This window comes from Phyllosticta citribraziliensis (genome assembly GCF_038025025.1).
Source record: "Phyllosticta citribraziliensis strain CPC 17464 chromosome Unknown J3D65scaffold_11, whole genome shotgun sequence".
NCBI lineage: Eukaryota > Fungi > Ascomycota > Dothideomycetes > Botryosphaeriales > Phyllostictaceae > Phyllosticta > Phyllosticta citribraziliensis.
The window spans coordinates 1,184,880-1,205,843 of NW_027117348.1; the positions used below are offsets into that span (position 1 = coordinate 1,184,880).

Consider the following 20,964-nt stretch of genomic DNA (forward strand, 5'->3'; position numbering starts at 1 on the left):
CGCCTGCCGAGTCGTTGACGAAGAGGCGGCCGTTGTGCCATTGGGATTGCCAGTTGGCGACGACGGGTGCGGCAGGAGAGAGGGCGGACGGTGGGCGCTGGGGGGCAATGGTGCGCAGGGAGGGAGGTTCGGCGGCTTCGCAATAGGGTTGCGGATGCGCACTGGCATCGGCGGAGCGATACAACTGCATGTTGGACGACGCCCTACGGCCACGGAGCAGCGCTTCTCATGAGCGGGGGTTGAGATCAAGGGCGGGCGACTCGCGGCGGACGGGGGCAGCGAGCGGGCCCCGTCGTCGGCGAGAGACGAGCGTGAGTGGCGAGAGGCGGCGGAGACGGGGATGGGACGAGGGCGAGGGCGAGCAGCAGCCGTGGGCGGAGGACATGCGGACTGGGCGCTGCCGTGGTGGTGTGGTGTTGTGTCGAGAGTGAGGTGTGGGAGACGGACGAAGCCAACCCAAGGAAGGGCACCTCAGCGGCTGCGGCCCAGGATCGGCAGATGCGGGCTTGTAACCGCAGGACCGGGCGCGAACAAAATAATAACCCAAAACTCGAGTCGCAAAAATTGCAGCCGACAAATTTTTGGAGCGGAGCATTACACAGGCCGTTGCGACCTGATTCGGCGCTGCTCGGTGTTTGCGCATCGCCTCTCAGGTCAGGTCCAGGTCCATCGTCATGTCCGTCACGCCTTGTCGTCGGGTCATGGGCCAGTCGCTCACCTCAACCGACCCGACCTCGACCCGACCCCGGATCCCTGTGCGTGTGGGGATGCGCCGTCTCGCTCGGTCATGACTGGACGCGGAGACCAAAAGCACAACCAACTTCACCTCGGACACCGCTCTCCCCAGCGCTAACCACTCGCCGTGCTGCGACCTCGGGCAATAAATCCATCATGACTGCGCGCCTCTGTCCCACCGTCTCTCCTCCTCGCCCTCGTCCTCGTCCCTCCATCCTCCGCCCACCATGACCCTGACCATGACCCATCCTGGCGCCCCAGAGAGTGCGTTATGTTATGCTGCTCTACCACGCCTGCATCCGCCAGCTGACCGCTTTGCAGAGTTCAGTCATGGCTCTCCACCGTCGCCCGCCGTCGAGTACGACGAGGACCTCCGAGTCTGCTGTCCGCCGCACACCACCGAGCGCAAGCTCGTCGCCCGCATAGACCTGCGCGTCATTCCCTTGCTGTGTCTCATGTACCTGTTGGCCTTTTTGGACCGGTGCGCCTCTTGTCCTCCTCCTTCCGCCCCCGCTAAGCCCTGCCAGCGTCAACATTGCCAATGCCAACAGCTTCGGCCTTTCCGAGGAGCTTGGCCTCGCCAGCAAGAACAGCATCAAGTACAACACTGCGCTCGTCATCTTCTTCGTCCCCTACATTCTCTTTGAGATTCCCAGCAACATCTTGATGAAGAAGCTCAAGCCCAACGTCTGGCGTACGTACCGTCTATTTTTTGATATTTTGCCCGCCAAACACGCCCTCTAGGCGCGGGTCCACCACGGTACACTAGCCGTCCAGACGCGATCCTCTTGGAAGCTCGAGCTCCACCCACTAATTCGCACGCAGTCTCTGGCTGCATGTTCCTCTTTGGCCTAGTCACCGTCTGCCAAGGTTTGGTCCAAAACTATGCCGGTCTGCTCGCTACTCGTGAGATGTCCACCACATGGCTTTTGGTCGATATTAACTTTGCGCAGGCTTCTTCCTCGGCTTATGCGAGACGGGCATGTTTCCTGGGTGCTTCTACCTCATAGGAATGTGGTACCGCCGCCACGAAGCCCAGCGCCGCTACAGCTTCTTCTTTAGCAGCACCACCCTGGCCGGAGCGTTCGGTGGCTTGCTCGCCTCGGCAATTGGCAAGATGGACGGCATGCGAGGCTATCGCGGTTGGCGGTGGTATGTTTGCCCTCTCTCCACCAAGCGTCTGCTCACACTGCTCAGGATATTCATCCTCGAAGGAACACTGACCTGCGTCATCTCCCTATTTCTCTTCATGCTGCCGAATTTCCCAGAAGAGGCCAAGTGGCTCGGCGACGACGAGAGGGAGTACGTCAAGGCGCGCCTAGAAGTGGACCAGGGCCGCTCCGCCGTTGAGCGCCGCATCACGCTGCGCGACGTTGGCAACGTCTTCAAAGACCCCAAAGTGCTTGTCGGGGGTTTCATGTATTTTGGCCTCATTGTTCCTGCGTACGGGTACGTAACGAATACGAATGGTCCAGACGCGCCACCGGCTGCTGACCACGAGGCTAACACGGACGCGCCGCGTGCAGATATGCCTACTTTTCGCCGGCCATCCTCAAGACGTACGGCTACTCACCCATCCAGACGCAGCTACACTCGGTGCCGCCGTGGGCCGCCGCTTTTGTCTTTGCCATGCTCGTCGCGTGGTGCTCGGACAAGCTCAGACATCGCTTTGCCTTTGCCGTCTTGCCCATCTTGGTCGCCATTGCCGGCTTTGCCATGCTGCTCTCGGAGCCTCCTAGCGCGACGAACAACAAGACGCAGTACGCGGCGCTCTTCCTGGTCGCCATGGGCTGCTACTCGGCCATGCCCATCATCGTCTGCTGGTTCGTCATGAACCTCGGCGGCCACCACCGGCGTGCCGTCGGCAGCGCGTGGCAGGTCGGCTTTGGCAATACCGGCGGCATCATCGCCGTGTTTTCGTTTCTGACCAAGGACGCCCCGCGCTACGTCCCCGGTTACAGCATATGCATCGCCTTTTGCTGTCTCAGCTTGCTGAGCATTGCCGTCTACGGCGCCATGGTTGCCCTGGAGAATCGCAGGAGAGAAAAGGCGACGCCGGATCTGGGGCTCACGGAGCACGAGAAGACGGAGCTGGGAGACTTGTCTCCGGATTACCGCTACCTCATCTAACCAAAAGCACGTCAGAGCGTTTTCCTGACAGACCAATTTGTATACTGTTTAAGTATGTATATTCACACAGTATCTGGTTGTGAACCATGCCTGCTATCCTTTAACTGACAATGTCCCGCCACCCCTCGCCCTCCTTCTCCTGAATCACCCCCTCCGCCACCATCTTCCTGATGCTCTCGATGCTCTTCTCCACCGCCATCTTGGCCATGGCGTCGTGCTTGGCCTGCAGCTTTGCTATCTCGTCGCTTGCGTCGGCCGACAGCTCGGGGTGCCGCCATTCGAAGATGTAGGTGAGGTACCTGTGTGGTGCGTTAGTTGGGATGGCGATGGAAAGAGAGTGTTGGGAGGACGGGAGGGAGACGTACAAATCATCCTGCCCTCCGGCGCCGGTGCTGATCAGATTCGTAATCGTGCTGCCGTCGGGCTGCTGGAAGTCGACCTGCGCGCGCGCGTCAGTCACGGCCTCATCGTCTCATCATCATCACCCCTCCTCTCCTCCTCCCTCTCCCCACCAACCTCTCCAACCCACCCAAAGAGAAAGAAACTAACCTTCCACCCCCCCACCGCGACGCACCTCTCCCGCACCTCCCTGCCCTCTTTAAATCTAACCCACCTCTCCACCACCCTACCCCCCTGCTCTTCTCTCTCCACCTCGCACGCGACGATCGCCGGCACGAAGTCCTGCGCCCGCCGCACCTTGCGCTGCAGCCCGGCCCACAGGTGCGCGTGGCTGAGGCGCGGGAAGGATGGCGAGGGCGGCGAGGAGGACATCGGGGTGCCGTTGCTGGAGGGCGTGGAGGAGGGGTTGTTGTTGTTGGTGGAGGCGTTGACGGGCGCCGTGTACGCTGTGTGGATTGTGATGGCCATGGTGGTGGTGTGGTGCGTTTGTTGGTTGAGTTGCGCGGTGCGGTAGACGAAGCGTTGATTGATCAATCCGAAGAAACGGTGGCAGGGCGGTTTATGGCGTCGTTGCTGTCGTCGTTGTCGTCTCAGCTCAATTCAGAGGGTCTGTCTGTCTGTCTGTCTGTCTGTCAAGCAAGGCACCGGCGCGAAATCTGGAAGCAAGGGGCGCAAGTACGGTAAAGCAGTCGACGCAGGCAGTGCAGGACCTCGCCCGTATTTGTAGACAGACATGGCTGGCTGGCTGGCCCCCAAGCCGATATATGTGGGGAAGCCCTATGTCGCGCTGACCCGATACACCATCATAGGCGGGAACAATCGTCGCCGTCGCCGGGAACTGCCCGCTACCCGCCTAGACGATGGTGTGGAGCTGGGGGTTGGCTTGGGTGTGTTTGGATGGGGCTGCCTGACGCCGCAACGCAAGCCACACGGTGGCGGTGGTGCCTGAGCTGATTCGGGCGAAAGAAGACAATGGAAAAGAGAGAAGAGCGCGATGACGATGCTGGGAGCATGCGCGCGTGGTGGTGGGGCACCGACGCAACCAACGGCCGTGGCGGTCAATTGATTGATTGATTGGGCGCAAGCAAGCAAGCAAGTCGGCAGCCAGCCAGGTCGGGCGTCAAGGACCACCTCGATACATGTATGTACCTTCAGCCAGTCTCATTCGCTTTCCAGCCGAAGACCGAATCCGAGATGTGAGGCCTGGGTGGCGCGCAGTGCGGTGCGATTCAGCAGGTTGTAGGCCACAAGGTGACGAGGGAAACGGACAGTGACTTGCGTCATGGTGTTTTGGCCCTTTCCTGTGTGACCAGGGCTGCCGATTGCTTGTACTTTTGCGCCTGTCGTGCCTCCGTCGTGCGGTGCTGTCAACCACCATCCATGCCAGCCGCGCCGGGCGGGGCTGACATCCATGCGTGGGCAAGGAACCAGGGCGGACGCGCCCGCCGCGGACCTGTGTCCGATTTGCGTTGGGCCGGAGCGCTGCTAGGATGCTGGGTGGTTTGCTGGCTCTTGACGTGGAAAGGCTGTGAGAAGTGTATCGAGGAGGACTTGGTGAGTGAGCTGTGAGCGGCATCAACTCTTGATTCCTGATGCCTGAGACAAGACATTGCCATCTGCAGCTCATCAGTCTACTCCAAAAGACACCCAACCCAAACCATCATCAGAACATTAAATCCGTCTTGGTATCAAATTCTAAGCAAATCTTGGTCTTTTGCGACCCAACAGATACATTATCATTCATAACCATTTACGCCTGGGCGGCCAGCCATCCGTAGATTCGACCATTCATTCATCCGCGCCCGAGAGCCCAATCCAAACCATCAAGCAAGCAAGCAAGCAAGCAAGCAAAGAGAGAGTTTGAACGCCGCCCTAGTGCCAGGGAGAATGCAAAGCAAAGGAGAGGAGAATGTGTGCAGAGCCATGCAAAAGAGACGCCGTCGTGGACCGTTGGCCTTGTATGAACGCTAGTGTACTTGATTCGAAGCCGTGCTGGCTGGTATCTCGCTCGAGTGTCGGAGAGCCTGACGAACCAGGACGGCCAAGTGGAAAAGTCGACTGTGGTTGACCAGAAACGGTCCCGGCTTAGAAAAACATGTCCTCGGCCCTCCTCCTGGCAGCGCCGCGCCCTTTGATCTTGTCCCCAAAGAGTTCCTTGCCCGCGTTGCTCCCGCTTTTGATTGGGAAGAGCTCCTTGACATTGACCGGCTCGCTTGCTGCTCCTCTAATGTGGAAGCCCGGAGCCTGCTCGCCTGCGCCCTTGACCGAAAAGCCTTCTGCCTGGCCATTGTGGCGACCTCGACCATTGACGTTGCTACCAGAGAGAGGGTTGTTGATGCGATCTTCCAGGCTGCGAGGATTGTTGGCGTTGATGCGTTCTTCGAGCGAGCGTGGCATGTTGCCAATGAATCCTTCGGTTCCGTCCGCAGCGTCAAAAGCATCTTGCCGCCGGTGGTTAGAGTGAGCAGTCTTGTTTGGGAAGAGCTCGCGCGAGCGCTTGCCGGGGGTGTGCTTGTGAGGAAACAATTCCCTGGGGCTTGTTGGGCTGGCCGTTGACAGTACCGAAGTAGGCTTCTGGACCGGGAAGAGCTCCTTTTGAGAATTGGTGACACCTGGGTCGCGGCGTGTTGCGGTAGATGGCGGGGTGTAGCTGCGTCTGCGGACCTTGCGGGCCATGGAGTTCTGGTCTTCTGCAAATCCGTACCGACCGTCTCCGTCTCGCAACGGCGATGCGCTCCGGTCACGAAGTCGGCCGTCGTCTTTTTTGCTGCCAAAGAGGTCGCCCTGGCTTCGTCTCCTACCTCTACCGCGCCTGTCGTCTCGTCTGCTGTCCAGGGAGTCTGACCTGCGCCGAGTCCTCCGCCTGCTTCGAGCCCGTGAGTCCGATCCACCGTCTTCATCATACATGTCCACGTCAAAAGTTTCGGCCTGCTTCCTGCGTCTTTGTTCGTTGTCATCGTAACGCCTCTTTTTGAAATCCCCATTTCCACGGCTGCTCCGGCCCCGTCGTCGCTGCTCCCGAGGATCCTTGTCCGGGTTCATGAGGTAGAAGCGGCTGGCTTCGTGCGCGCGAGCTCTCTTGACATCGGTGACGACGGCCTGTCTCACTGCAAGATCGACATCTGGCTTGTCGTAAAACGGCCGTGCCTTGCGCAGCTCAAAGGCCGATAGCGACGCGACATCCGCAAAGGACGGGTCGGACAGAGCGCCCAAAGCAGCAAAAGCCGTCTCCGCATCTTCGTAGACAATGTTTGCCGACGTGTCGTCGATCCATTCAATCCTGACGTATCGGTCGGTGGGAAAGTGTTCGAGAGCGAATGCCTTGATTTCGCCCGTAGTTAGGTTGTCCAAGCCCCTAATGTGAACCTTGTCGGGTTGAGCTTCCGCTGCGGGAGCTTGGTTGGTAAAGGCTGCGCCGGCATTGATTCCAAAGTCGCCCTGTTCGTGCAGTGTCAGCCGGGCGGCGCTGACCGTGGCGGGCAAGAAAGCGCACCGTTCTCATCGCTTCGGGCTCGAGCTGGGCCTCAGCCTCGGCGGGGATGGACAAGTCTATGTCCATATCAATGTCCATGTCGATGTCGTTGTAGTTGTTTTGAGGAGGCGCGTTGCCGGCGCCCGCAAAGTCGAGGCTCATGGTGGGCTGGACGTTGGACGTCTCCATGCCATGAGTGAATGAGGTAACGGGGGAGGAGGGGAGGATTGGTTGGGTCAAAGGTGTTGGCGATGCTGAGCCATGCCGCGGTCCCTCAGCCCCAAAGAAGCGGGAGAGTCAGCGATGATCCGTGCGCGGACGCGGCGGCGGAACAACCGAACTCCGCCTTGAGACTTCATTCAAGACGTCGAAGACTTTCAAATGCCAACAGAGAATCTGTTCCTGGTCAAGACTCGAATGATTCGATTCCAACGCAGCATCAGCCTGTCTATACTCGTCTCAACAAGTCGGCTTCCAACGTCCAGCACCTTGATGCTAGTACCCTCGACATGCATTTCAATATGGTTGTCACTTTTATCATTCAACGAGTCCCAAAATCATTTCATTTAACGTCGCTGGTATCGCTTCTGCATGAGAAATAGCAGGTAAAGCCGGGCAACGTCGAAGAGTAAAAACTAAACCCAACCCTCCACCCGCGGCCGCCCACTAACCCACCAGCCCTGCCTTTCCCTGTCCCCTCTCATCCTCATCATCATCCCGCTTCTTCCTCCTCCCCCCGAACCCCGGCTTCTGCGAGCAGGTCACTTTGTTTGCTTTGGCAACCTTGCGCTCGTCGAAGCCCGTCTCCGCCCTCAGCTTGCGGCAGTACCACAAGCGACAAGCCGAGCCCGTCTTCTGCACGTCGTGGACCGTGCGAACCCTCCGCCCAATGACCTCCCACATCTCCAAGACCGGGTGGTCGTGTCCGCCGTTCTCGACGACGTACCGCACGCTCTCGGCCAGCGCTGCCTCCTCTCCGGCCGTCCAGGCGCGGGATGGGGACCTGGTGTTGCTTGGACTGGGTGTGGCGAGAGTGGAGGCGGTGGATGGAGTGGCGGGAGGCGTTGGCGCGAGAGCGAATGGGTTGGCGGCCGTGGTGAGAGGTGGACGCCCGCTCGCCGATGCGTTGACGGGTGTGCTGGGCGCTTCGGTGCTGCTGGTTCGCGCGTGTTGTCTGGTCTGGGCTCGGGTTGCGCGCGGGGTGGTAGCCGCGGTGACGATGGTGGCCTCCGGACGAGGTGTCGGGCTGGCTTGGGTACTCGGCCCAGCGATGGGGTTCGGAGGAGGCGCCTGCACACAATTAGCACTCGAAAAGTCACTTGGAAGAGTGTCGCTTACCATCTGGCGGCTGGGCACAGGAGTTTGGGGAGACCGCTCGGGTCGAGACGGTCCAGGCGAGGGCGTCGACGCAGTCTCCTGCTGGTCTTCCATCTCCGAGTCGAACATGCCGGGGAAAGTCGAGTTGGAGTCTCTCCGGGCGGCGCTGGGACTCCTCAAGTTGTACACCGGACGCTCCAAAGGCCGTCCACGCAGCACGAACTCGGTCGGAGCCTCAGTGTTGACGGCTGAGGTGCTGATGACGCGAGGGTGGGCCTCCAGCTCCAGATCACCACGACCGCGCTTGGGAGTGGTGTCTTTGCGGTCGTTTCCCTTTCCACCGTTGTTCGACATGGTGAAGGAGGGGTGAAAAGCGAGTAGGTGAGTGGAAGGCTGGGTAGGTGTCGGCGTCGGTGTCGGTAACGGCGCAGGATGCTTGGAGGAGGCTGGCTGGAGACGTAGGCGGATGGAAGAGAGGAAGATGTTGCAGCGCACACCGTCCGCCGCCAAGAAAGAGATTTATATAGGGTGCGCCGTGAAGCTGGGTGCGCCTGCACTGTCCCCAAATAGGACAAATCGCAGCGCCTGCTGAGCGCCCGCTGTCTACACAGCGTGAATATTCTCCTAAACACAGCGTTAAGCGAAAGGCACTAGGAAGCATCTGGAAGCGGGCGCTGAAAAAGCTGTGCGAGCCACTTTCAAAGCAAAACCAAACGTAAACCCCTCCTCTTCACTTGACAAAAGGTCTCTATTGACGTGCGAAGAAAGGAGTTCTGCGGTCGGGGAGGTATACATTGAGGCAGGAATTTGCGAGGCAGTTGACTGCTTTCCCCCTTCTTTCGCTGCGGCTTTGTAGCTCTTATAGCGACGTCCTCTCTGAGTCTGATGCTGATGCTTGCTAAAGACCTGCAAAACCGGCGTAACTGGCAAGCCATCGGACCACAACTGCAGAAGCGCTTTGTTTGGACAACTACGGATGGCCGCTATCACTTGCTGTAGACTCAGGGCGCTACCCATCACACGAGCCCAAGCCACCGCGATACCAACCCAGGCCACCCAATAACTTCAAGCTCGCTCCACGCAGCAAGCAGTTTCCAGCTCATTCACCACAGCGACCTACCCTGCCAACTCCACTTTGCAAACTGGTTGCGGGCGCGAGGTGAAAGTGGAATCATGGCTCCCTGCGTGTCTCAGTGACCCACCCACCGCTCACTTCGCTCCAGAACTCCTCTCCTCTCTGCTCTGCACGCGTTGTCTCGATGCTTGCACTCTACCACCATTTCTCAGCTTGCGCATGGTTGGCTCGGGCTTCCTATCTCTGCAATGCGGAATGAGTTTGGTGAAGCGAGGTAAAGCGGCGACACTGGATTGCAAGACGACGATGCGGATGATGTGAAGGTGAATAGGTGAAGCAATGGCTGTACCGTTAACTAAAGACAAATCAAACCCATGAGTGGAGCTCATCTCTGGCCTGTTGATCACGCCAATTTGATGCGTAGCGCGGAACCCACCGTTTTCGACAAGAATTTCCCAAGCGTCGATCTCGCCATGTATGTATGTATGTACTGTACGATCAACTTAAAGGCTCGACACTTGAGCAGACCGTTTTCACGAAGACCGAGCTTAACTATTTCGTGGAAAATACGGCACTGTCTCATCCACGGCCCCTCAAAAGCAAATGCTGTCGCTGCTTCTCATGTCAATCAACGCTGTTCTGAAGACATGCCATGGATGAGTTGCGCAACAAATTCAAACAAGTCCTCAGCACAATTGCAGCCAATTCTCCTGTCCCTCCACTCACAAACAGAGTCTCCGGGGAAATCTATCAAGTGTCATAGCCGTGCGTAGGGGCAAGATTCACGGCACGGGTTTCTCCACGCCCGCCATCTTCCAACAGTCCCGCCGCGTGCGTAGGCTGCGCGCAACAGCCTGGGAACAAGCGCACGCACCGTCGGCGAGCGCTGGCAAACCACTTCGCAGCTTTGCGTTCAACACTGACTGACCGCAAGCAGCAGCCGCTCCAATCACTCTGTCGATCCACAGGTTCACACATTGCACTTCACCGCGTCGCCAGACACTTTCTCGTCACAGAAACAGTGTTATATGTTGTTTTTCAAAGAAATATGCCATCCATGCACACCATGTTGAAGTACAGATAATATACAGTCGAATCCAGCGACTCTCGATTTTTGATGTAGCTCGGCTCGACTCGGCGAGCAGCCCAACCCAATCAGAAAAACAAATGCAACACTCCAGTCGAAAGCCACGACAAAAAGAGAAATAGAAGGAGGAAAGAGGCAACGCGCTCGCAACATATCGTTAGGGAGGGTGTATCAACGCAACAGCAGCATTCCATTCCGTACCAGTCGTGTCCTCGTTCGTCGTCGTCGCGCAGCAAAGCAAAGCAAAGCAAAGGAGCAATTTGATATAGTCAGACAACAAGGAAAAGAAAAGCGGCAGAAAAGGAGAGTGGTATAGTGGAGCCAAACCAGGCAAAGAGATCAACGACTAGATCAACAACACAACGCTCGCTATTTGTCGGGTGTGGAAAACAAGTGGCCGCTCTACTATAACAAAAACCAGTCATGTGTAAATCGTGTATCGACGTCAACTCCTCCCACCCAAAAACGTGCAAAGGGGTAGGTAAAAACGATTCTGTACGTGCTCTTACATGTCATGCCGTGTACTGAAAGAGACAAAGGGAAAACAAATGTTGCGTCACTGACGTATGACGCAGCAGCAGGGCTCAGCAGGCCCGCCTATGACGCGCCCGTACCGCTGCCGCACGTTCCCCATCCGTAAAGAAACAACACAACGCCAGGGAAATCTTTTTCCAAATGGGTCCCAAAAAGGGGAGAGTAGTAATACATGCCACGGGTGGAGAAGTGTAAAGATAGAAACAGACGTGCAGTCAAAAGGGGGGACTACGTTGCGTTCTCCCCATATGCATGACGAAATCCATAACCCGACTGGGCGTGAGGATTGACGTAGGGCGAGCGACAGGACAACCGACTCTTGATGCCCGTTGTCCGACGTCTGGCTGCAGTGTCGTCACAGGCGAAGAGCGAAAGCAAGCAAGATGCTCGCATCACCTCGTCATGACAAGATACGGCGGGGCACAGCGGCCTCCAAGTACGTCAAGGGCTTGCAAGTCGGGTAATGGTCGTGTCTCAGGGTTTGCGACCTTGGGAGCGCGTGGGTTGACGTCGGCGGCCGGCGATCATGACGTAGACCTGCGCGGCTGATTGGCCCGGCTAGCGCAACAACAGAGACTAGTGTGACGGTCGGACGACGCGGGACCGCGCGCCGTCGGCTTGGGGACGGGCAGACACTCTGACCAGACACCAGGCTTTATTCGTACGAGCCTCCACCGCCGCGGCGCCGGTGCTTGCCGGGAAAGTCGACGTCTGGGTGCACGACGCGCATGTGTCGGGTGAGGGCGTCGTTGCGGCTAAACGTCTTTTCCTCGACGCAGAGAGCGCAGCGCACCTTTGTCTTGCGAATGTTGTGGATGGTGTCCTCGTGGCGGGTCAGGTCGTAGGGTCGCGAAAAGACCGTGTTGCAGGGTTTGCCCGTGGTGGGGTTGGTGCGCTCGCACTTGTGAGGCCCTGCCTGAGAGTTGCGCGCCAGCAGCGCCGCCGACGTCATCCCAGAGCCAACGCCAGGCGTCGTGCTTTGCGCCGGCCGGTGTCCTTCCCGCTTGTGCTTTTGCAGCTTCTGCGGCGTCTCGAAACGAAGCGAACACCCGTGATACGTGCAGGTGTAGGTCCCAGTGTCGGCATGCGTGCTGCCCGGCTTCTGCGTCGGCGTCGTCGACGTGTCATCGTTGCTGTTCTGACTGGACTCGGGCATCTCACTCGCCGATGACTCCATCGACGTCAGCTGCGGGTGGAATTCTGGCGTCTGCTCCGTAATGTTTGGCATAGCCCGGTACTGCTGGTTGAAACCAAGACCTTGCATAACATTCGGAACCGAGGCAGCCTGGAAACTGAATGCGCTTTGAGGTGGCGACGGACCCGAAACCGACGGGAAACTTGCGTTCGGGACTGCCGACCAGTTGCCGCCTTGACTTGTGGCGGTGCTGCCGTACGACACATCCGAGGCATTGTCCAGCTGCTGGCCATAGTCGTTTGCGCTGGCATCTGGAAACAGCGGCATCTTGGAATCCTCTTCCGTCTCGTGGTAATCAAGTAGCGCATCCTTGGGTGAGATGGTCTTGGGCTCGGCCAGATCCGGTTGGCGCTGACTTCGCTGGAGAGCATACGCGTCCGCCTCGGCCTTTTGCTGCTCCCGCATTTGCTGAGCGGTGCCTAGGCGCACCTGAGGCGAAGGAAAGGTGTGGCTCGTTGGCGCCAGTGGCGAACCTTGCCTGAATGGTGACGCGCCTCGGGACATGGAGCTTGCCGGTGACTGCGAGCGCGCATTGTGTGCTGCCTGGAGACGATCGCTCATGATGGAGCGAAATGGAGAGAGCAGTGCCGCATTGGACTTGGCCTGGGCCGTTGACTGCGCTTGAGGGATGGTGGCGTTGGGGTTGTAGAGCTCGTCGGCGTAAATGTCCGTCATTGTTCGGTCCAGCTTGGGAACAGTTTGCCTCATGAGGTCTGAATCGTCGGGGTATTGTAAGTAATCATCGATCCAGTCATCGACCCGTTTGTGGGAAGTCTCACCATTTGAGGGCACCTTGAAGCGGTCGTCGGATTCGTCTTGGCCGTTGTGTGGCGTGGCAGGCGAGTCGGTACCATAGCTGGACACTGACTGCCTTGACGAGTGGCCAAAGTCTGGGCATCCCGACTCGTTTGACGGCTGCTGGTCCATCAGGGCCTGCTTGACTGCCAGATGGGCAGCCATGCCATTGTCTGTGCCCATGTTCATACTATAGTTGTTGGAGTATGAATTGGCAAAGTTGTCTTGAGTGGGGGTGTGGGACGGAGTAGGTAGGTGATTCGAGAAGGTGCTCGAGTTGGTATCCCCGAGGGTATATGAGGATGATGAGTCAACCTTGGGCACTTGCGGCGTCGCCGGAGACTGGTCGGAGCTAGGGTAGTATTGGAACGACTGCGCCGCGTTGTGTGTGGCGGCGGAGAGGTTTGAGCCGGTTGTTGACGACGACGGCGACCGACGATGCGAGCGCTGGCCGGTGGCAATGGGCGCCTGTAGCCGAGCAGCGTTGACGGGCACGGATGTGGTGTTGTCGAGCGAGTTCCATGGAAATGGTGCGCCGTTGTTGTCGGACAGCATCATCAGGTCTGCCGTCGAAAAGTTGCCGGACATGGGCGGTTGGTTGACCCTCGGAGGGTTTGAAAAATCAAAGGTGCTCATGTAGTGGTCGTTGCGAGGTTGTTGTGCTGATTGGAAGTAGTTGCGGAGTTGTTTATCGTTGCTGAGTTCGGTGGGAGAGGGGGCGGAAGAGGTGTTGTTGAAGAAGTCGAGGTGGGAGGATGCGGAAGGTTGATGTGGTCGTCGTGCAGGATAGCAAGCCAGCATGATGTAGTCGAGACAGATGGTGGGGACTAGCGGGCCGGGTTAGGGTCAGGGACGGTGGCGAATATAAGGAAAGCAGGACGACGCACCTGACTCGGCGAGGCCGGAGGGTTGTAATGTAATGGCGGATCAGTAATGCGGAAGGTCGTCGAAGAGGTTGTAAGAGCGTCGAACAAAGGCAGGCGAAAAGTGGGTGTGCCAAGTGAGGACGACGTGGGCGGGGGGCTTTTAGGGTCGTCGAGCGAGGGCAGTCAAAGTGGAATGTGCAGTTGCGTCATGGCTGCCAGGTGCCAGGCCCCAAGCATTCTGGAAGGTGAGTGATCTCCAGCGCACGTCCCGCTCAGCCCTGACCCCGACCCCGACCCCGACCCTGCATCTCCGACCGGCGCGATCGAGGCCTGCTACCTACGGTACCGTACCCTCTCCAAAAATTTCATTCGACCCCAAGAATAGCCCGCCGTCGCATTCTGCACCACCACCTCACCACCACTCCAGCTGCGCCCCGAATCCCAACCATACACTCGCTCGCCGGCTCTCGGCATCCCGCCGCGTCGGCTTCCTCCTTCCTCGCGTGATTGCCTGCCCTGACCCTCGAGAGACCCTGAGTGGGCTCGAGACGGCGACGAGCCTAACGACCGCTCCAGTCTGCTCGCTTTTGCGAATCCGCCCTATCGATCTCCACCCGCGGAACCTGCTGCGCATATCGAGGCGCCTCTTCCGCCCATCTATGACTCGACGACGCGCCAACGGCCAACGAGAACGCGCTCCTTAGTCAGCTCTGGACCTCTACAATTACTCATGCTTGTCAAACTATGATTCCACCACCGAGTCTTCTCCGCCGCGAAACCAGTCACCGCTCGAGAGTTGCCGTGGCTGTCGGCAATAGAGCACGACGGCGACGACGACTCCAGGACGCATCTGGCGAGGCGGCCCGTGGATGCCTGTCTGTGCAAGAAGGAGCCGGGAGCGAGAATCCAAGCCAAGGCGCATGACGAATCGCATTGCTTGCGGCCGTTGAGGTTCAGGCACCAAAACAGAGACGAAAAAAATTGCTGCCAAACATGCCGAGGCCCCTGTCGCCAGCGCACCGCCAATAGTGGCTGCTCCGTGTGGCTGTGTCGACGCAGGTGCACCGTAGGGCTGCTAGCGTCGGATTAATGCGGAGCGCGGTCTCTCCGCGTGCGACGACGCAGAGAAACATCGCGAAGCTACCATTACCAACCGCATTCTCGACGGCCACCGTCGGTCTTGGCCGGCCACGCCGACCACGCTGCGAGCAGGCAACGTTATTCTCGCGGAAGCCCTGGATACCGATATCCGCCGTCGACGCGAGCACCGCCCAGTACACGCTAGAATCCATCAACAATGCAGGGTCCGACAGGCAACACCCACGAGATGAACATTGAATGCGGAGCTATGCCCGTCTGGGAACCATCTGACCTCTCGACCGGGTGCGCGTTCTTCAGCCGCTCAATGCATTTGGGACATTTTGGTCCTCTCCGCAATCTCAGCTGCTGAAACATTACGCGTATCGACCCTGGCTCGGGACATCTCACCGACTCCAAGGCTCGGTGACCAAAGTCGTGGCACACTGTGGATTTCCGCGAGCTGGGCACGAATGCTCCCTGTTATTCTCCTCGACACCGGCGCTTGGATGCTCCCGAGCAACCTGGCTTATGGAAGCCTGAACACTCCCTGTCTGATATTGCTCGCGGTCGGACAAAACAATTCTTGCTGGCAAACTTTGCTGCGCTTATTCGAATTCCATTCGTCATGGACAAAGTCTGCAAGGCGGAGATTGTGTACACAACAGGAAACTTTCCGTTATCCAACGCCAATCACAGCCTCCATCTGGGATCTTGGGTGCTACTGCGGTGGACCCTTGTGGAATGACGACAGTAAAAGTCAATTACCGCCAGAAAAATTCGTCGCAGAATCCTTGACTAGCTGCCCGATTCAGCCCGTCCAGGACCATCAACGTCATGACATGGTTGTGCAAACTCTATTACCTTGGCAAGAGGGTTCACGTTGAACCCCTCCCTTCATCCCACATGGTCCTTGGCATATGTACTGAGCCCAATTTCGCCTGCGCAGCGTATTTGTTTGCAGCTGTTTGCACCAGGCAAGGATGGCCGGGCATTGCTGCAGCGGGACGGCCCTTGTGCACCGGCCACTTTTTCTGTGTTGACGGATGGCCTGCAGTGTGAAAGCATCGCGACTCTTTGGCAGGCTCAAACGGCGGCGTCGTACTCGTCAGAACAATCGCAGCAAAGATGTCGAGTACAAAGCAGGACGAAAAGGTTTCGGAGGTTGCCCCTCGGACATCCCGACAGCCCAGTGAGTCCACATGGTTCTTTTCGACGTAGCAATTGCCGAAAAGGGTTGCCTTACCCAACATGTTGGATACCATCGGAATTTCAGCATGTGGATCACAGCTTGCGACATGACTGATGCTGAAATTGACAACTCCAACGCTTCACTCATTTCGATCCCGCCTCGGGCGTCTCTGGCGCTGTGTGCGTGGCCAAGTTGTGCAGAACCACAATACGACGCTTCGGACCATGAGGATTATGCAAAATCAGAGGCAGCTGAATGTTGGTCATGTCATCAACACACGTGAACGGCGAATGTTGATAGCGACGTCCAGAACGGGACACCAAGGCCTTGCAGCAAGGGTCAGATGCGGAGAAGAAGGCTAGACCTTTCTTGGCAGTTGAGGATTATTCAGGCACAGTCAATTTCACGAAGCAGGTCTCGCTTGGATTTTGAATCGTGCACCGCTCGTGGCCAGCGATTTCGGCGCAATCAGCCCATTCCGACGCGACTGAGAAGTGAAGCAATCATGACCATCAGGCGCGGAAACGGAATTTACAGCCTTGAAGCTCAGAGTCATGGGAGCGACTGGCATCAAACTCCATGTTTTTGCAACATGCCCGTGGGGAGGTTTCCTGATCCGTCTCAGGGTCCATTCCAGCTCCGACGAAAGATCCGTTCCAAATAAGCTTAGACGTACGAAGCTCGCGCACAGACGAGGCGACAACGATCGCCCTGAACGTGGGGTCGCTGAACGGCTGCTAAACGACATTTGGTCGCCTCTAACCAGTGCGGCGGCACATGGCAAGTTTCTTGAGTGTTTGCTCCAATCACTGACGAATACCAACCGCCCGCATACAGCCAACAAGATGGGTTCTCCCGCACCGCCTTCTCGCATTCCGTTAGGAACAAGGAACTTCAAGTGAGCTGTCGAGAACTGCACATTTTTGTCGATTCACAAGGATGCGTACTTTGCGCCATGAAGCGCGACGCGTTAGAGGAACAAAGTAACATCTTGTTTACAACGCCACGTAATTGAAGACGTGCTCCGCAGTGGACCATGATTTGCGGAATCGTTGCGGAGAGCGGGCAAGCTTTGAATCTACCTTGACGCCTACAGCTTGGCCGTTTGCGATCATCACGAACAGTCCAGGCAGGGCTCGAACAATCTTTACCTCGGGCGCCATTCGCGTTTCTTATCAGTCTTATGTCGTGACTGAAAGAGCAAGTAGGCGCCGACGCACAGGGAACGCAACCTGAACAAGGAGCACCCAGTAACTTCCGACAATGAGCCTGAAGAACTAGCGAACCGGATCCCAGGCATTCGGAAAAGCCCAGATGATCCAAAACATAACAGACCAACACGTGAACTGAACATGGCCCTTTTGCCATTCTGAAACATACACGAGTTGCGACCGACCTCTCGCAAGCGCTGTCGCGAACCAAGTCATTTCCAGCCTCAATCTCCGCATAACCATCCCAAGCGCCTCTGAATCAACGTCGAAACTCATTGGCAAGTCGGACAGATACTTACGAAGATGGCTCGTACTCTACCCTACGGCGGACACGCTCATCTCGGTCGCAGCAGCGCTGTCTCCCAACTCGTCCAACGCCATGTTGACTTACTCGACAACCGATTGGAGCTTCCGTTTGAGAGGTCTCATTCAGGTTATTGCCGTTTCAACTGACGCCGTCTCTTGCGCGTCACAACAAATGTCAAACAGCCGCCTCGACATGGAAACGCGGCAAAATGTCGAAAAATAGAACAAACAGAACGGCGCCCGCCGCCCGCCCGTCGTTTGGCCTAATCTCCCCCTCCTCTCTGTGCGCGACCATCCCCGTTTCCCCGCCTTGCGGCGAGATGCGATCGCGCTGGACTTCGAGGTACCCAGCCTAGTTATCAACACGACCAACCAGAGTGTTCGACAGCAACAATGTAAGATATGCGCTTTGCGTTGGGCTTCAGTGCCGAGAACACTGGTATTGTTGCAACGGCAGTATCAAATCCACTCGACGTCCACCACGGTGCTGCGCTGCGTTGCAATGGTACTCCAACAACTAATGCAGTGTCAGCCAAACGATGGTGTCCCGTCCTGCCCTACGCAAAGTACCCATGCCGCTGGCGTCGCACAGGAGTAAGCACAGCGAGCGCCGGGCCGTGCATAGGGCGAGACAAGCGACATCCATGCATGCGCATCTCGCCCTACCGAGTGCGCTCCAGTCTATTGTCTGTCTCAGCTACCATTCAGCTCAGCCCAGCCCAGCCCAGCAGGGCGAGACAGGTTGTGCGTGCGCACTTACACCCAATGTTTTCCCGACTGTTTCTGTGATACGGACGGAACTAGTGCGCGAATGCAAGACAGCGGCGAAACACCTAGTTGGAGATCAGTTGCCAACGGGCTGGCTGAGCCACCGACCGCGTTGACTGACCGCAAAGACCACTGCTCCGTTGCCGACGATATGCGCACAGCTCGCATCTCAAGCTACTGGATGGTCCATCAATGCAGGTGCCTGGCGAATCGATTCGAGGCGCAACGCTCAATCCAACCCACCATCCGCCGGATGCTGGACGGCGCCGTGCCTGGCCGCCCGACTAGCTGTTTCGGGCAGGTCGAGGCACGCGCTCTGCCTCTCCAGCCACGCCGCTATCGGCGCTGACTTGGAAATGGCATCTGCCTGTCGGTTGATTTGTCCGAGGTGGATGGAAAGGGGTGATGTGTTGCGTGTTTGTGTTGAGGCTGACGTGCATAGATTTACTGCTGATTGGATCCATCATTTGGGCTCTCCATCGATGGGTTAGGGTAGGCAAGGGTGACGACGACGATTGCTCATTGTCTTCGCTCATCTTTTCAATGTTTTCCTTTCACTCCTTTCAAAGCATTCAGCGTTCACAAAACCACATCCAGGGCTTTGTTTTCATTTTTTCATTTTCAACTTTTTCTCTCCACAATGCAGCCACAAATGCATCCGCACCGCTTCTCCACGGCTAGAACACAGCTGGCTGGAACGCCGTGACCTGCAGCAAGCCACGCAAAATTCAAACACCCCCAGCACACCTCCTGATTGGGTCTGTGTTGGCGAAGAATGTGCTGGCCGGCACTCGCTCCGCAAGCCCGTATGCAGGGACTCAATGGCGTTGCTGCACACACAGACGTATTCGGCAAAGTCGCATGCCACAGAATAGAACTGACAGGGGGGCCAGCAGTTGGTTGGATGGCCAAGGCTGTGTGGTCAGCAAAGGACGGACGGCGCCGACATCCGGGGTCAGCGGAATGGGTCTGGCCTGGGTGTATGACGGGCTGTGGGCTGGGCAGTCTGTCTGGCGTCGTCTTTTCGTGCCCTGCCCTGCCATCAGCAACGCATTAGCTGGACTGTGCGACGCATCAACGGCTAATTCGGCAGGGAACGGCGGTGCCTGTGAGATGCTGCCAGTCATTCCTTTTTGTCCGGAACGGCAGGACGGGAGCGACCCGTCGGCCGGCTGTTCGGATGCTGAAGATGCTGCGAATGTTGGAAATACCGCCGCCCGCCGCGGCCGTAAGCAACGAGTTTGGACGCCGGTTGGTGTTTGTTGAGGCTGACTTTTTAGCACGGCTAAACGGCCTGCCCCGGACTTACCGGTACGCTACTGTAGACTGACCGGCCGCGGCCGAGTCCGACACGGGAACGGCGTATTCGGCTATCTTGTCTCCATTTTTCCATTTCAAAGCCGCCTTTTGGCGCCAAATCCGCATGCGCGGCTGACCGAGATTCCGCATCAGCAAGACGAATTTTGCTGCCGTCCGCGGCCTGTCCAGCGTTCTGCACGGCCACCCGGTCTTCACCACGCGCCGCGCGCACGGCATGCCCGTCGTCAGGCACTTGGACCACACCACCCCAGGCCACTCGACCAGCAAAGGGGCATTCAAACTGCGAGTCCTTGCTGCCCGGCGAATAAGGCTCCACTTCACGCAGATGGACCCACTTGCCCACCCGCTCCGCATCGTCGGTGACGCAATCGCGGACCCTCGATTCCACTCCCATACATCATCGCCCAGCCCACGCTCGCACGCACCGCTCCTCCGCGCCCAGTCGTCCACGACTTTGGAGACAGCGCTGTCGTGTATCCGTCCGGTCCGCTCTCCGCGTCCGCGCGGGCGTGTGAGATGAGAGATGGCGGCTCCGAGGAAGCCCCGGCGCTGGCCGACGGACGGACGTAAGGGAGGGAGCCAGGACGGAGACGCCCACTGCGAACGTGCTTACGGACAGATTGACGTCTGCCAATGCTGGAGCGCCTCAAGCGTGCTTAGCAACGGACGCAAAGGAGAGCAGGAGACGGAGAGAAACCTGCTGTCCATGTGGCTGGCTGGCTGGCTGAACATCAGTCGACGTGACGTGCGTCCTCGCCCACCTCCTCTGTCGTTCGCACCACACCACTCCACTCCATCACCACATTGCCTGCCCCACACAGCAATCAATCCAACAACCGCGGTGGAGGCACCCGTCCCGCCGTTCGTCGACCGTCTTTACCCACTAATTAATCCATCCGTCATCCCCCAATCTTCCGTGGGGAGATCGCCGTGGTGCTTGCTTGCTTGCTCACAGTCCAGTGTCCACCGTCTCAGATGCAAACAAGTGGAGACCGGGAAAAAACAGACTGACCCGCCCGCCGGCTGCCCGTCGTCGACCCACTGGCAAAGTGGGGCTACCCACTGCTCCACGCGCTGATGCAGCCAATTGGGACCTGTTGGTGCGGTCCCTGATCGGCGGGCCTGCCTGTCTGTCTGCGTCTGTCTTGTTGCTTGCTGCTGTTGGGGAAGCTGACGCTGTTGAGCTTCTCGGGGCTCTGAACTCTGAACTCCACTCGCTTGCTCGCCTGCCTGCGTGTCTGTCTGGAATGGAGCTGGTTCTGTGCGGCGGCTGCGCCGACAATCGTTACGACTGGCTGGCTGGCTGCGCTGCGCTGCTAAACGGGTTTCTAACCGTCCGTTGTCGACCACGCGCCCGCGGTCGTTGGTGGAGTGAGTGACATGCGAGCGAGCTCGTGCCTGCTTTCTTTCCTCAGCCGAAGTCAGACAGCGACAAGTTTCGTCAAGAAACAAACGCCCTCACGCAACGTCCCTTCAACTTGTTCT

At 58.0% G+C, this 20,964-nt stretch overlaps 5 protein-coding genes across 5 annotated transcripts; 1 reads left to right on the plus strand and 4 right to left on the minus strand.

Annotated features, from left to right (window-relative positions):
• Window positions 1–593: 593 nt before the first annotated feature.
• Window positions 594–2,934, plus strand: J3D65DRAFT_636462 (major facilitator superfamily domain-containing protein). Its single transcript, XM_066801407.1, has 7 exons — window positions 594–999; window positions 1,057–1,216; window positions 1,263–1,429; window positions 1,561–1,641; window positions 1,689–1,887; window positions 1,933–2,184; window positions 2,262–2,934. The coding sequence occupies exons 1-7, from the start codon at window positions 963–965 to the stop codon at window positions 2,863–2,865; spliced, it is 1,500 nt and encodes a 499-aa protein (XP_066651993.1). The 5' UTR covers window positions 594–962; the 3' UTR covers window positions 2,866–2,934.
• On the minus strand, window positions 2,850–3,932 carry J3D65DRAFT_636467 (uncharacterized protein). The gene is made up of 3 exons (XM_066801408.1): window positions 3,415–3,932; window positions 3,231–3,304; window positions 2,850–3,164 (listed from the first exon to the last, which is right to left on the minus strand). The coding sequence occupies exons 1-3, from the start codon at window positions 3,730–3,732 to the stop codon at window positions 2,966–2,968; spliced, it is 591 nt and encodes a 196-aa protein (XP_066651994.1). The 5' UTR covers window positions 3,733–3,932; the 3' UTR covers window positions 2,850–2,965.
• Window positions 3,933–5,340: 1,408 nt separating this feature from the next.
• On the minus strand, window positions 5,341–7,003 carry J3D65DRAFT_102329 (uncharacterized protein). Its single transcript, XM_066793638.1, has 2 exons — window positions 6,758–7,003; window positions 5,341–6,702 (listed from the first exon to the last, which is right to left on the minus strand). The coding sequence occupies exons 1-2, from the start codon at window positions 6,923–6,925 to the stop codon at window positions 5,350–5,352; spliced, it is 1,521 nt and encodes a 506-aa protein (XP_066651995.1). The 5' UTR covers window positions 6,926–7,003; the 3' UTR covers window positions 5,341–5,349.
• A 92-nt stretch (window positions 7,004–7,095) lies between these two features.
• J3D65DRAFT_636473 (uncharacterized protein) lies at window positions 7,096–8,903 on the minus strand. The gene has a single exon (XM_066801409.1). The coding sequence runs from the start codon at window positions 8,405–8,407 to the stop codon at window positions 7,403–7,405; it is 1,005 nt and encodes a 334-aa protein (XP_066651996.1). The 5' UTR covers window positions 8,408–8,903; the 3' UTR covers window positions 7,096–7,402.
• Window positions 8,904–11,404: 2,501 nt separating this feature from the next.
• On the minus strand, window positions 11,405–13,540 carry J3D65DRAFT_647755 (uncharacterized protein; the record flags this gene model as incomplete). Its single annotated transcript, XM_066802351.1, has 2 exons — window positions 11,405–13,091; window positions 13,113–13,540. 2 exons carry the CDS (start codon window positions 13,538–13,540, stop codon window positions 11,405–11,407), a joined length of 2,115 nt encoding a protein of 704 aa, XP_066651997.1.
• Window positions 13,541–20,964: the final 7,424 nt, after the last annotated feature.